Below are 15,709 nucleotides of genomic sequence, written 5' to 3'. Positions count from 1 at the left end.
TAACAAACAACCCCCTACCTATGCAAATCCCGTATCAAGTAGGCACTCTCCCAACCTATCAGTCGTACCTCCCACCCATGCCAATCCCACAAACACCCCAAGCCTATCAAAACCTACCCCCGGTGGTCTATGCAGCAGCTCCTCAATACCTTCAGCCCCGCTAACAACACGTACTAACCAAAGGTTTCCCAATCGCCATCCTCCCAACAACCCCACCCGGCCCCTTATGTGGTAGCTCCTCCAGTACCTCTAGTCGCTAACAACACGTATAGGGCCCGGCCTAACCAAAATTCCCTAATCATCTTCCTCCCAACAACCCCACCCAGCCCCTTATATGCTTCCGTTGTGGGGGGAGCAGCCACATGCAAGCTCAATACACTATACCAAAGGGCTTGCCCCATGCCTCCATAGTCCAGAGAGCCGAGACCACTACACCCAGGAATGCCCTAAAATCCCACTTGTTAACATGGTGGAAGCAGTGGTGCCATCTCCCAAGGCTAACACTCCAATAGTGGCAATAGTGACATCTCCCAAGGCTGGCACTCCAATAGTAGCAGCCATCACCTGGTCCTAATTCAAAGGTGAGTGAGGGGTCTACCTAACCCAAGGTTAGTAATTTACATTGGGAGGTAATGTTGGCAGGGGCAAAGGTGGAAATCACTCTTCCTCAATTATGTGGTTTGAGACAGGAAATAGGAGAGCAACTGTTAGGCTTGGTCCAACATTGGGTGGATTCGAAGGCAACTGGGGATGAAGACACGTCTAGTAGTAGTGGGCGAAGGCCCATGCAGTAAGCAAGGGTATGCCCCACCACCCCAAGAGTGGCTGATCACCAAAGCTTGAGGGTGACAATCTCTGTGGGAGGAACTCAAATTACAGGGATGGTGGTTCTGGTGTTAACATCATGCCAGAAGCTACTAGGAAGGCCTTGGGTCTCCGAATTACCGAGCCAGCTCCCTTCACCACATCAGAGTGGCACACCAGAGGGAAGTGATGCCCTTGGGACTAGTCAAGCAAGTTCCAATTATTTTTGAGGGATTACTATTTGAAATGAATTATGTGGTGTTAGATCTCCCACCAGCTAGAGGGGCCTATAGTTTGCTCATTGGAAGGCCTTGGTTAAGGGCAACTCGAGTGATCCATAATTGGGGACAACTTGCATATCCCTAACCCAGAGGGGACGATGACTTTGCCCTTGGAAAAATGCCCTGATGAGAGTGCAAGGGGCACTTCCCTACATGACATGATTCCCATTTGGAAGGGAGGAACCAATGATGAGGAAGAGCAGGAGGAATGGCAAGGATTACCATTTGAGGAGACCTGGGATCCATTCGGCTCAGAAAGGAGAGGTGCAGAACCTTTATGGAATTGGTTAAATTCCTATGAGGGGTTCTAGTGCAATATGGTGGACATAGTGGAGTTGGACCCATACCCCATTCAAGAGGTGTCCCAAGAACAAGAGCTCTCAAAAGACACAATAGTACGAGATTGGACAGAGTTATTGCTCGCTCTGGCCTCCTCCCCTACACCTGTGTCTCGACAGGAAGCAATAGAGGTCATAGGTCTAGGGGAACCAGTGTTTTCTAGACAACCTAGAAAGAAGGTCTCTCCAAAGGATTCATCAGAGGCACCGCTAACCCCTCCTTGACACACTCGAAAGGAGAGGCGGGTAGAGCACCTCAAGACTAGGGAGGAAGCCTTGCCAGTAGAAGAGATACCTGCTAGCTGGACAGAGGAACGTATTGGTGAATTTCCTTTAGACATCACCCCAACCCATGACCCCTTATCTCTCCATCAAGTAGCACTAGGCACTGCTCCTCTTCCACCCACCACTTACCACACGAGGAGGTGAGAGATCTGAACCTGGGCACAACTAACGAGCCATGCCCCATCTTAGTGTGGCAGTTTGGGTTTGGGAGGACCCTTCCACTATTCACAGAATCGCCAACTTTTCCAAAGAACACCAAGATGTGTTTGCATAGACCTATAAGGATCTCCCAAGGGTAGACCCAGTCATGTGCACTCACAGAATTCCCTAAAAGAAGGCTGTCGACCAGTCAGGAAGGGCATTTACCACATGAATCCAAAATATTCAGAAGTGGTGAAGAAAGAGCTGGACAAGATGGAAGAGGCTGGTATCATTGTTCCCATTGAGCACTCGGAGTGGTTGTCACCCATAGTGGTGATTCCCAAAAAGAAGACCAACAAGATCAAGATATGTGTAGACTTCAAACCCCTCAATCAGTGCACAATCAAAGATGGCTTTCCCTTGCCCTTCATAAAGTAAGTTTTGGAAGATGTGGTCATCCATGTGCTCTATTCCTTTATGGATGGCTTCACTGGGGCTACAACCAGGTAGTGATCGATGAGAAGGTCAGCTCAAGACAACATTTGTCACACATTGGGGAACATATGCCTACAAGAGGATGCCCTTTGGTCTTTGCAATGCCCCAGCCTCCTTCCCAGAGGACCACCACCAAGATTTTCTAGGAGTATTTGAATGATTTCTTACACATCTTTTTGGATGACTTCTCTAACTTCAATGGGAAAAAGGGCATGCAAAGGGTGGTGGTTTGAGAGGAATACCTACCTCAACTCCCTTTGGTATTCGTGAAGTGCCAGGTATCGGGTATCCGCCTCTTCTTTTTTTAATCCCCCTCTAAGTAATTTTTTCCATTACACTTTTTTTTTAAACAAAAACAAAAAACGTTTCTCTCTCACACCTCACCTCACCTCACCCCCCTTTTTTTTCTCTCTCACCCAGCCCCTCTCTCTCTCTCTCTCTCTCTCTCCACCCCCCTCTCACCTACAACCCCCCTTCTCATCACTGGTCAAACAAAAAAAAACATCCCCCTCTTAGTATTTTTTCCAAATCTAAAAGAAAAAAAAAATCCAAAGAAAAAAAACATCCCTCTCTGAAAAAGAAACAAAAAACCCCTCTCTCTCTCTCTCTCTCATCACTGACCACCCCCTCTCTCCCTCACCTCACTGACCACCCCCTCTCTCACTCGCGATCCCTCCCCTCTCTCACCTCACCTCACCGACCAACCCGACCCCCTTCTCCTCTCTTTGGTGCAAACCTCCCCCTTGTCATTCGCCCCTCTCACCAAACCGCCCGATTGGGTGAGAGGGAGAGGGAGTGGAGTGGTGGATGGCTAGGCGACTAATGGGTTCTACCCAAAATGCCATGTTGGCGCAGCTTTAAGTTCACGGCATGGCTCTTCATGTTGGACAATGTCCTAGACGACCCTATGGAGTTGGGCAACAATCCGACTGCAGCCGTGGAACCTTCGGGGTAGGCACGACCAGAACGATGCTCCCCTTATCCATTTTCGCCACGGCAGGCAGCCAAGGGGTCGGTGGGGTGTGAAGCAAGGGTGGGAGCGGTTGCTCTAGATAGAGAAAGGAGATGGGGTTCGGGTGAGTGAGAGAGGGAGTCAAACGGTCGGTGAGGGGTTTGCGCTATAGAGAGAGAAGGAGAGGGGGGGTAGGGTGAGAGGGAGAGGGTGGGGTCGAGTGAGAGGGCCAAGTGGGGGGTCGGTGAGTTGGCGAACGATGAGGGGGCAGGAGGGGTTTGCACCAGAGAGAGAAGGAGAGGGGCCCTCCTCTCCTTCTCTCTCTAGTTCAAAACCACCCCCCTCGTTTACAACCTCACCGTCTCCCACTCCACTTTTCACCTGACCCCACCCTCTCCCTCTCACCTGACCCCCCTCTCTCCTCTCCACCATGCAGCTTCCCATGGCCAACTTGATGTGCTTTCGCTGCTTTTGGAGAATGGGGCTATGGTGGATATAAGGCATTATCACAAACAGACACCATTGAGGTTTGCTTGCACGAATGGAAGAGCAACTTGCATTGAGATATTGGTGGAATGGGGAGCTAATGTCCTCATATTTGATGCATCCCCCATGGGAGGACTTACATGCACTACACTACAAAAAGTGGACACCTCCACTGCCTTCAGATAATCTTGAATGATGCCCAATTGCCTACTGTCACCCAAACTTAGGGGCTTTGCCAGGTTCATCAATGTTCAAGATGGGAGTGGAGCTACCCCCACGGCTAGGTCTTTTCCTCCAACTATAGTCACTTGCTACTAAGTAATGGGGCCCTTGTTTGTGCAACAACAACAAAATCTGGCAGACGCAACCTTGGATTTGGGAGCACACCTTTGCATTTTATAGCCCCTCAGGTGGGTCAACTGAATGTGTAAAAGAGCTTCTAGCATGGGGTGCAGATAGGTTGCAAAGAAACTCTCAAGGGCACACTCCTTTGTTCATCGCTATGAAGTACCATAACACAACTTGTGCAGCTCTTCTCAACCCTTTAACTACAAAGCCCTTGGTATGGCCATCTCCGTGGAAGTTATGAGCTAACCATGAAGCGCAAGTTCTATTGGAGACTGCCTTGGCACACATGCTAATGATGCTTGGGAGAAGCGGATATTTTTTTGCTAATGAGAAGTAGATTATTTATGTTAATGAGAAGTGGATATTTTATGTTAATGAGAAGTGGATCTTTTATGTTAATGAGAAGTGGATCTTTTCTGTAATAATGGCCATGGCCACGTTTCATTTTGTATTTTTTTATGCCTAGACTTCATGCCAGAAGTTTTGCCCGAACGAAGTGGCCAGTGACTATTGTTTAGTTGGCTTGTGCTTCTATTACTGTAAGCGTAACCTTCGTGCCAGATGCTTTGCCAGAGCGAAGTTGTAATACAGGTAGAGATGGCTTGCTGGGTGGATGTAGGAAATTGCAGTAATACTACTGATAGAGATGGCTTGCTGGGTGGATGTAGGAAATTGCAGTAATACTACTGATAGAGATGGCTTGCTGGATGAAGTTGCCCAGGAGCTAGGTTCAATCATTTTTTCCATAGCTAGCTTGTTAGATGAAGTTGCCTAGGAGCCGAGTTGAATCATTTTTATTATTTGTGTATCTCTCCAGAAGGTTTTCCTAGAAAGATCATTGTATGAGGTATGCCTAGGAGCTCGGCTATCGGATGTTTTGCCCGGGGGTCTAGCTTGCTAGAGATCCACCTTTTTTTTCTATGGCATTCATCGAGACGGTGAATTGAGTAGTAGTGGGGCAACCTGTGGACACAGGAAGCCAGGTCCTCCACACTACACCAAGAGCAACTCCTCCCACTATCACCTTCGACCGCTCGGCCCGTCGTCACCGCCGGTGTCCTCCGACCGCCATCACCGTCAATGCCCTTCGACATCTCTGTGACCGCCATCACTACCGGTGCCCTCCAACCGCTCCGACTGCCATCACCGCCGATGCCCTCTAACATCTCCGACCCATCGAGTCCTCCAACTACAAGAGGCACTAGGACTAGCATGGTCAACTCCGATGGTACACATGGAGGCAACACCCCCCTCCCTTTCCCAAGGCAGGGCGAGATCCTCTTTGAGCACTATCTCCCTTTTCCCAACGGAAGATCTTCCCTCTACACAACCTCTAAGCTGTTCTGGAATGGGATGCAACGAACTATGACTGCTGCTAACCATCACAAGCCTATGACCACATAGCACAACTATGTTGTTCCTAAGGCACACGACCAATTTCAAGGATAGAACTATGATTAGAGAGGTAGGTATGTTAACCACAATGGCTAACATAACTTTGGACGTTCGCAACATTACCTTTTTTAGTCATATCTTTTTGTATCTACACTAAACCGCTCATGTAATAGATATTAAGACATCTCCACACTTAACGATTTGTGTAATATCAGATGATAATCAAAATATTGAGCTAACAACTTAAGACATCTCCACACTTAACGATTTGTGTAATATCAGATGATAATCAAAATATTGAGCTAACAACTTGTGTAATGTTGGTAGTAATATACATAGCCTAGAAAATTAGCTAATTCTAGCTTTTTGGTACCCCCGAACATTACTTGGGTGGACTAACATTGTAAACATAAGGCTTGTATAAGTCATTTTGAGAACACCTAAATCCGTTATCACAATTAAGACTAGCCCTATGCTCTTGTGGTGATTCGTGCTTATATGTTTGCTCCCTCTTAATTGTATTCTTGTTTTCTACTGGATTGTGTGAGTGAGCTAATTGAGTGTTGTTGCTTGATCTTCTCTTCTCCATGCCCATGTCCATATCCCTCTCCCTCTCCTCCATTCTTGCACTCATGATTGGCGGTTGATTTTTCCATAGATCTCTCCCCCTTTTCCCCCTACCCAAATGCTAATCTGCATTGTGGTGACACCAATGGATGCAAGGTTGAGAACCCTTGCTTTTCCACAAGTCCGAGTTCTTCCTTGTAATTGGCTAAGGGTATAAATTGGTAACCCTTGCATTCCTCCCTCATGCAAACACAATGTTCCCGTTTTGGTGAGTACCTTACAACACCATTTCTATTACAACATAATAATTTATAATTTTTGGACCTTCACCACCACTTCCCTTGAGATTTGGAAGTTTTATTTTCTTGAAGACCAAATTTACTGTCAAAATATTTCTTGATGTAAGTGTAGTTATTAGATAATCACATGCAATGGGAAAATTTTGTGTTGCCTTTTTATATTACAGACATACACATGCGCATTCAATGTTTTTTTTAATCCAAATCCATCATTTAGTGTGATTTTCATAACTCAAATTGAGAAAAACTGGTAACTTTACCTCACTTGATTTTAAAGATTCAAAATTTTAAAATTTCAGTCTCATAAAACTGATTCACATATACCTTTTTTTAATAAAAACCAGTTCAGCTTGAAGGTCGCCCTTTTTTCACTGGATAGAGAATAAAAGTTTATTTCTAACACTAACTTACTTTAGACCAATATAGATTTAGACAAGTTGATATCATTTATTTAAATAAGAAGACACGTTATAAATTTTAGTATACTAATTAGTCAAGTTTAACATTTGATAAATGTAAAGACAACCGTACAACTGGTCACAACACCATATTGGGGAATATGAGAATTTTCCACAAGTTTGGGACACGTGGTCAAAAGTTTGGATTAACCATAACTTGAACACAACTAATCCAAAATGAGCGCTTTATAGCTCTTTAGATTCCATTTTTCAAGCGCTTTCCAACGATAGGTCATATGATAGGGTTTTGAGAAACTTACAAACATGTTATCCATGTCCCCTTTTTTAAGTATTCAAAAATGAGAATTGGGAAATTCCCAAATTCACTAATATGGTGTTTCACCAACTTTATTTGCAAGATACTAAAAAACTAAGCACCAATAGGTTAGAAGCATAGTTTGCTTTTTGATAGGCATCATGCCCATTTTGGAGCATTTTGGCCGTAAAATACTTGCAAAATTTTAAAATGCCCGTCACAAATTACACTAAAATACAAAAAAAAACTTGCTATATTTCACCAAACTCGATAATTTTGGATGGCAAAGTTACCCATCAAAAATCAAATTTAGTTTGAAGCTATGAATGGGTCAATAGATTATAGCACTACTGAAAACTTAACACGCCATTATTGAATAGCTGTGAATAGCTAAGAATTCACAACATGCTTAGGGAAGTCATGAGTGGTACAAACTAAATAGAAGGACAAAGAACATCAAGAGTTTACTCCCACACCTACTACCAGACAATTTTTGCAAGCAAGGGGGAGAATGTTGTTACCTGCCACCATCCACTAAAACGCATATGGAGGAACACAAATGTTAGATAAGTGAAAGGCAAGTGTCTCTGCACTATCACATTTGTTATAATTGTCCTACAAAATAGTGTTGAAATTTGAAGCCTTCAAAGGGCATCAAAGACCTTCGAAACCTTTTAGGGAAGGCCTCTTAGAAAACAAAAGGCCACTATTTTGAAATTCTCTCTAAATTTTATACATAAACATATATATTTTGAATAGGTGAGCATGGAGAAAAGAAGGCCACAAAAGGCCACTATGGCGCTTGTTATAGTTGTCCTATAAAAGCTTTATATGGTCAGCATACTCAGTAGATGCTTAAGTTTGTGAGAGGTTTATTGTTTAGGTCCTTGTTAGTTTCTAAGACATGAGACCATGTATTGTCGTAGTCACGATTCCTATACAAATACTATCTTTTCATTAATGCAACAACCAACCCATTCAGTACCATCTGCAATCTAATTTACAGCATTTATTTCTCCCAAAAAAATAAGCAACTTAGTGTATTTTATAGGCTAGAATTATAAAAAAACACCTGAGGTTTTTCATTGCCACCATTATTTTAAATTCATTTATTATAGATTTTATTGTACATGGGTTTTCAATGTTAATGAAGAAAACAATTGTTTGCTTATGACACCCAAAATTTATGGTCCACTGATTAAGATGATTAGGTGTTAATACCCCACCCATTAGCAAGTGTGAAACGAGTAAACCAAGTACATATTCATATCCCTTTCTTTCAATCAAGAGAAAATCATGTTTACATTTTGACAGCATGGCTTAGTTTATACCCACATAAAATAAAGCATGCCTTAGTTGATTTGATAAGAATAGGAGGCTGGTTGTGCTGTGTGGCAGGCTATGTTGTGTGGGATGGTTCTGCCGGGTGCTAAGCCTAAACATGGGTGTATAAGTAGCTTACAAAAGCCTGTTGAGAGATTACAGGCTTTTGTAAGCTCTCACAGGGTTCTGGGTTCATGATTCAGGGTTTAGGGTTTAGTGCCTAGTGGCTAAGCACATGCACTGAACATGGGTGTATAGGTATAAACATGGGTGTATAGGTAGGTTACAAAAGTCTCTGAGAGCAATTGTTGGCAAAGATGACTACATGAGAAGGTGAGGCTATATGCATGAATGGAAGGGTGGTGGGTGAGAAGTCAATTAGAGCTAGTGTGAGCATTTGTCATCCATTGTTGCCTATTATAACCTAAGAACAAAGATTACATGTTTCCTAACGTAATCAAGCAGCATCGCCTTCTTATAAAGGTTAAATTTTTTGCTTAAAGTTCATTAGCAACCAAAAAAATGTGTGCGTGCACGTGTGTGTGAAGGTGAAGGTTAGGCATTGCTTAAGGTTTTTTAATATTAAGTAGAATGTGTGTCTGTGTGTGTCTCATTCAATAGTGTCTTTGAAGGATTTGTATCATACAAATAAGAATTTGGTGAAGGTGAAAGTTATGTATTGTATAAGGTTTTTTAATATTAAGTAGAATGTGTGTCTGTGTGTGTGTCGAATAACATTGTCTTTGAAGGATTTGTATCATACAAATAAGAATTTAACACATGTTTTAGGCTATAATTCAACAAAGAAAAGTTTATAGGACATATGAGCTCACTATCATTTCAAGTTCTCTTATTAAAGAGGATGAAGCATGGAATGCACATCAGCCCACTCGAATATGGGAACGTGTACATAATGTAAGAATTAAGAGAAGAAGCTAAAGTTGATGATGAAGACAAAATCGAGCTTTCTCATCATAGAGCATGCCCCAAGCTATAGAAACAACTACAAGGAAATTAAAGAGAGAAAAGTAGTCCCAAAAGTTAGCATACATTAAAGAAAATATCCCAAGTATTGACTTTAAGCTTTGATGCAAGAAAAAAAGCATCCTTACTATGAAGATATTGTACAAAATGTGAAATGGAAACAAGCAATAAATAAAGAGATACATGCCATTACATACAATTCAATATAAATGATTAAATATAGTAAGAGCATTTAGTTGAAATAAGCAAAGTGAGTTTCTTTGCAATAGGTTATGCATATGCATATAAAATTGATCAAGATGAAACTTTTGCACTAGTATCATCTTTGGCAATTACAAATATTTGAAATGTGTATCAATAAAATGTCTTCAAAGCTTTCATTGATTCATATATGTAGCAATCACTAGGATTTGAAGAAGGAAAAGATAAACTTTTTTGTAGGTTAAAGAGAAGAATCTATGAATTGAACAAGCACCAAAGTCATCGAATGGTCAAATCGATAAGTTCGTGATTTAACTAAGATTCAAAGAGTTCACATGGTGATCATTCTTTATATATCAAGAAGGTTTTTGTCCATGTTTATGATTTAATCATGATTAGAAACTCTAATGACTTGATTGATGATGGAAGCAAACACAAAGTTGTTAAAAGAGTTTGAGATGAAAAACCTTGGTCTAATTCATTACATCTTAGGTATTGAGTTACTTACAAAGATGCAAATAAAACATTCTACGTCTTGGCCTTGTTTTGTGTGGTTATTTGGGTGCCTCTTGAACCCCTTTACGGATAGGAGTCTTGATTACAAGTCGGATGTATAGTTTTACTTTGTATTTGAAGGGAAATATGAGTTCTAAAGATGATCTCATCATGTGTTAATCCAAGTACGTAGAATCAATCTTCAAAAATTTAAAACGGGTACATGCAAATCGTTTGTAACACCCATGGAGGCAAATGGTAAACTCTATAAAAAGTACATGTATTGACATAACACTATCCAAAACAAAATGGTTGGGATTTTTAGTTTACTTGACAAATACTAGAGTAGATGAACTTTAGCTGTGAATGTTGTCGGGGTAGTGCCGGGAGGGACTCGTCTGCCCTTCGGGGCTCAACCAACTATCGATGTCTACGGATAACGAATTCACTTTGTGTCCAAACCAACTTGCTCAATATATGAAAAAGGGCCAAGTAATTGTTTTTGGATGTAACCAAAAAAGTGCTAAGTAGGAGTCAACATGCATTTGTATTATGCAAGAAGTCAGAGTAATAGGAAATTAATAAGTAGGTATATGTTCTCATGGGATCATTTATTTGTAGCAACCCACTTTATAGAGATGGAATCCAAAGCATTAACTTATGGTACATGTTTAGGGATTCAGCTTCAAACATTTCTTGATGAAATGGGATATGTTGTTTCTCACCCATCATAATTTTTTATGCCAATGAGTTATTTGAATAATCAATGATGATTAACCATGCGACATTAAATCACATAGATGCAGAGAAAAATTCCATATAGATGAAGAAAGAATGAAAGAAACAAAATGTATTATCATCCTCAGGAGAGGGGAAAATGGCTTTTCTAAAATCCAAGAAAATTATTTTTAAAAAAGGTCTCATTTTTCATGGAAAGAGAACTAACACATATAAGATGCACTATATCTAACAGATAGCTAAAGTGTTATTTTCCTAGTACAGTATTTTCCTTTTTTGCCACCAATTCCTAGACAACTTGTGCTCTTTTCAAATTGAAAGCCTAGGTACCTTTCTTGGGATGAACATCTTCACAAAGGCACTTACGAGATCTTTTGCATCGACTCAATGCCAAACCAAAGAGGTAGTTCACGACATGGACTATAAGAAATCAATGCTCTATCCTCTTCTTGTAACTACAACGCTGTTGTGTAGCTCTATTGTGTATGGCCTCCTTTATGAGGGGAGGCACCAAGACTAGGTAACTATATCCAACACCAACCGGTTTAAATACTAGATGGCAATCATTGAAGGTTGGATGGCTAGAGATGGCTTTGATAGATTTGGTACACTAACATACAAGCTACATATGCAAGTGCGGACTAAGGTGAGTCTGAGGTCTCCCACAACAGGCAATAATTCTTACCTTGAAGTTATCAAACCAAGCAATCACCCAAAGGCCAGGCGCCGTTTTGAACTTGACAAACCCCAATTGTTGACAAACCCCGAGTGACAAGTCTCGTTAGCTCTGAGGCATTTAATTCTGGGGACTCTCGAAACTCTACCTAATATCCCCATATCTTGGCCAACTATAAAGATGCCCAAGGCTGTGGGGGTGTTCAATGAAGGCTATGGTTTGGAGAAGCCATTGGAGATCGTCTGTGTGCCAGTGGTTGCTTTCTTCGTTTTTTATGCCATTCTTTCACTCCAAGTATTGGGGTTTCTTTCTTGGATATAGAAAACCATTCAATTTTATAGCTTTGAGAGTTGGTCCAATTTCAATAGGCAAAGTGGACATGGAAAGACTGTTTTTTGTTTTTTCGGTTAGCACGGTAAATTTTTGTTCATAGCAAAAATAGATATTTTTTGACACAGGTGATCTAAAATTTCGGGTACATCCTTACGATGTTTCGAGCTACCCGCCTTCGCCTGATTCTTGCTTGGCTTCCACCACAAACTGACGGTTTTCCATCACTCCTACCCTCTGTTGAGTTGCTAAACTTGGTGACAATACAATCCTGTTGGCCAAAAACTCAGTGTTGACTAGCAGATTTGCTTAAGGCAACCGTTCGGACTCAATTTGCTTCAAAAATTTGAGCCTCAGTCAGTTTGATGTGCGTGATGAGCTTCTCGAAATCAAGTTTATCATTGATATCTTTATGAGCTGTGCAGTTGGTCAGATCCGAAGAAACGCCTCTACTATTCACCCTACCTCTAGTATTGGATATGGCCTACAATCATGAAAGAGCCTCCCTCCATGGTGACATTGCATATGGTGTCACTTTGGTTGAGCTAGATGATTGAGAACTGCTGCTGAAACAGCAGCATTAGTTTGCTCCATTATTCCTGCACAGTTTTGGTCTGCATGTCATAGCAACCACCTGATCAAAACTAATGCTATAACATATCCATCCATTTCTCTTATCAACGGCATAGGCTCATTTTTGCCCTGATAACATATCCATTTCTTTACCCAATGCTCTGCACCAATACCTCAAAACTCCTGGATTCTTCCAAAATCTTTATAGACTAGGCACTCTCCTTGATTTTGAAGAGGCAGAACCAAGTGTTGATTGCATGTGATCCCCCTTTTTCTCTTTCCAATTCAGTCCAGTATGCTGCTTTCAAGAAACAAATGGTTTTGCTGAACATAAGATCACGTGAGAGTGTTTAAAATTATGTTCACAACTAATTTTTTTCAAGTGTTCTTATGAGAATCTAACCACCTATTATCTATAGCACAGAGGTGAGGAGTAGAACTCACTCCATCTCATAACAACCACTTGATCACTTTCTATTTCATTCAATTAACGCCACAATCACGGTTGGCTGAACCAAAATCTCAGCCATAGAATTCACTCATCCATCAATGCCTCAACTGCTTGATCACTTTCTAGAACAGCAATCAGAGTGACAAAATCACAGCCACCCAATCAGCCTACCTTACATGAGAATGCTGACATGTCAACCTGCACTAGCGTGCAGAGTTGTCAGCTTTGTCTCGTCTTTGCTCGTCAGTGGTGGCATCACCAAGAGAATGCTCATGTGTGAACCATAGAACCTGCGTGCCATCATTTTGGCGGAACCTTTCCCTACACCATCTGGCATTAGTTATGGCCAGCTGAACTTTGAAGCAAAAGCTCAACCATAGAATTCGCTTCCAAGAAATAATGGAATTCAATGGTAGTGCATTTGCCTATCACAGTTATTAATAAAATTCTATGCATGCTACAGTTTTCTCTGTAAACTAGGGTCAAGGAGACAAAACAAAAAGGATATACAAAGGCAATCAAAAAATTACAATTTGCAAAAAGGATATTTACACGCGCGCACACAGTCCTAACATGCAATGGGGGTTAGGAAATTTTCTTCATGTTGAATCAATAAGTGATATAGAGGGAAAAATATCATAATCATCATGACACTCTGCCCTTAGGCCACGCAGCTAAAGACATGGAGGATCAAGAAACTGTAACTTGCTTGCTAAGTTCCTTTATAAGATATACCTCTTCACGAGATAGACGAATATAGCAGACAGGTCATCCTCAGGCAGTTTATGAAAGCAGAAATAAATAAGACAAACAAAAACTAATGACACGTATATTCTAGCCAAAATTAGCCCATTGCAATGTAATTTACCAGCCTACCAAGGCTGAATCATTAAAGCTCAAAGAGTTGTTGGTTTCCATTTCACGAAGTTCTCCTAAAGCAGGGGAGGAGTTGTTCTCAACACATCAATCCCGTTCACTTATGGCTGTCAAGTGTTCATCAATCTCCTCTGTAGACAGAATACGGAACAGAGGATCTGTTGCTCTCACCACTCCCACCTGCCAAGCACCATTGCCTCCATCGTTATTTACAATGTATGCATCAAAAACACCCATACCTCCATTTACAATGGCTCCAAAAAGCATCCATACAGTGCTTGCCTACCCATACTTAGGTGGACAACCCATGAAATGAATTCAAACATTACCTCAATCTCTGTGGGCTTAAAGTCCTCCAGTAAGATCGATTGCAATGCAGATATTGCTGTCTGCAAAAGCCACATTGAAAATCAAAAACCACACATCAACGTATCCCCCAAACAGTGCATTATAAAAAAAATTAATCCACACCTGAACGGTTTCTTCGTATGATAACTGTGCATTATTCTTGATTTTTTTTTCAAGGAAGTTGACCACCTCTTGTTCTTTCAGTCCTGCACTTGTGGCCTACACCAAAGCAAGCCACATCATCAAAAATAGGTTTGGAACCACACCACAAGCTTGAATAGTGTCCAAATAGAAAGACCTTAGGACGACTTGCTGCTGTACCTCCACACTAGCATGACTCACAGCAATATTAAGAAGGCAACCCTTCCTGCAAACACCATAGGGTCTCTAGGGGACTAAGCACTAAAAATCTATTTTATATCAGCCTAACCTAACCTCTTCTCACCACTTCTCTTATTTTTTCCTGCATTGCTAGCCTTTCCTTTTCTAACAGTGTCTAGTTTCCCTCGGCATGCTAACCCTAGAGTTCATTTCTTTTGTTGGGTCTCACCATATTTTGTCTGCATTGCTAGCTTTTCCTTTTCTAGCAGTGACTACTTTGCGTCAGTATGATAATCCCAATTCTCACATTGAGAGGTCTCACAGACCCTTCAAGTTCGCGTCTTTTGTTGGACTTTAGTTGCACCCTCAAAATCCCAGTATTTGGGAGTACCTAAGGAATCCATGAGATATTCTCATCCTCAGCGAAGCATGCACCCTCAAAGCTAGGTTGACAGAGGACAAGTGCCATTGGAAACTGTATAGCCTAACCCCATAGGCTAAGATGCCCTAAAGCAAAGGGTCTTGCACAACCATCTTCTTACATTCCCTCACCATGTGAATACTGTTAGAAGTCATCTCCTGTCTAGATTTATACACCAGGGCCTTTGTTGTGGGTGTGCCCGCCCTTATCAGGTGTTTTATCATTTTTCCTCACTCCCCGTATTATTCCCCTATTTTTTCCCATTTTTCCAGTGGTGGGGAGGGTTGCCAGAGGATGCCAGGAGCACTCCAGTGCTGGCCGACTCCATGTTTCTCAATCGTGGGCTACTGGACTGCTGGCCGACTGTACTTGCTCAGTCGTGGGCACTTCTCTGCTGGCCGACTGCATTTATGCAGTCATGGACATTTTTCAGCAGTCGTGGGCACTTCCTATGCTGGCCGACTGCTCTCCCAGGGGCATATATATAGGCCCCCAGCCCCATACCACTATTTGTATCATATTCGGAATCTTCTTGTGTATATCAGAGCAGAGTTACACGCCTACATCTCTCTCTCTCTTGTGCTGTTTTTCTGCCTGCGTTTTTGCTTTTGTGTTCCCAGATCTGGTCATCATCTCCGCTACGTATTCTGACATGGTCAGAGCCCTAGGCTCTAGATAGGTCTTGGGATTTGTGTGAGCAAGAGGGGGACTGTTTTGTGGCTGATTGGTGGACTGTTTTGGGCTGATCGGGAAGAGAAGGTGCAAGAGGAAGGCAGGCTGATTTGCTGGACAGCCACTTGCAGGTTTTAGTTCTTCTTTGTTCCCACCCACCCACCCTTTTCAGAGTACATCCCCGCTATGGCAGAT

General features: G+C 42.0%; 1 protein-coding gene and 1 pseudogene across 1 annotated transcript in view; one reads left to right on the top strand and one right to left on the bottom strand.

Moving 5' to 3' along the window:
- The first annotated feature begins 3,214 nt into the window (after nt 1-3,214).
- On the top strand, nt 3,215-4,457 carry LOC147631681 (E3 ubiquitin-protein ligase XB3 pseudogene; annotated as a pseudogene).
- A 9,232-nt stretch (nt 4,458-13,689) lies between these two features.
- Nucleotides 13,690-15,709, bottom strand: part of LOC147631680 (proteasome subunit alpha type-6) — a 45,996-nt gene continuing 43,976 nt past the window's right edge. The window contains exons 7-9 of the mRNA XM_086808193.1: nt 14,224-14,319; nt 14,082-14,141; nt 13,690-13,932 (exon numbers count right to left, since the gene is read on the bottom strand). Of these exons, the coding sequence (XP_086664319.1) occupies nt 13,840-13,932; nt 14,082-14,141; nt 14,224-14,319 (249 nt within the window). The 3' untranslated portion in view covers nt 13,690-13,839. The remainder of the gene's footprint in view (nt 13,933-14,081; nt 14,142-14,223; nt 14,320-15,709) is intronic.

This window comes from Cibotium barometz, chromosome 14 (genome assembly GCF_041138505.1).
Source record: "Cibotium barometz isolate CiBa-2024 chromosome 14, ASM4113850v1, whole genome shotgun sequence".
Taxonomy (NCBI): Eukaryota; Viridiplantae; Streptophyta; class Polypodiopsida; order Cyatheales; family Cibotiaceae; genus Cibotium; species Cibotium barometz.
The sequence above is the reverse complement of the archived record's forward strand: the minus strand, read 5'-3'. Positions and strand labels throughout refer to the sequence as shown.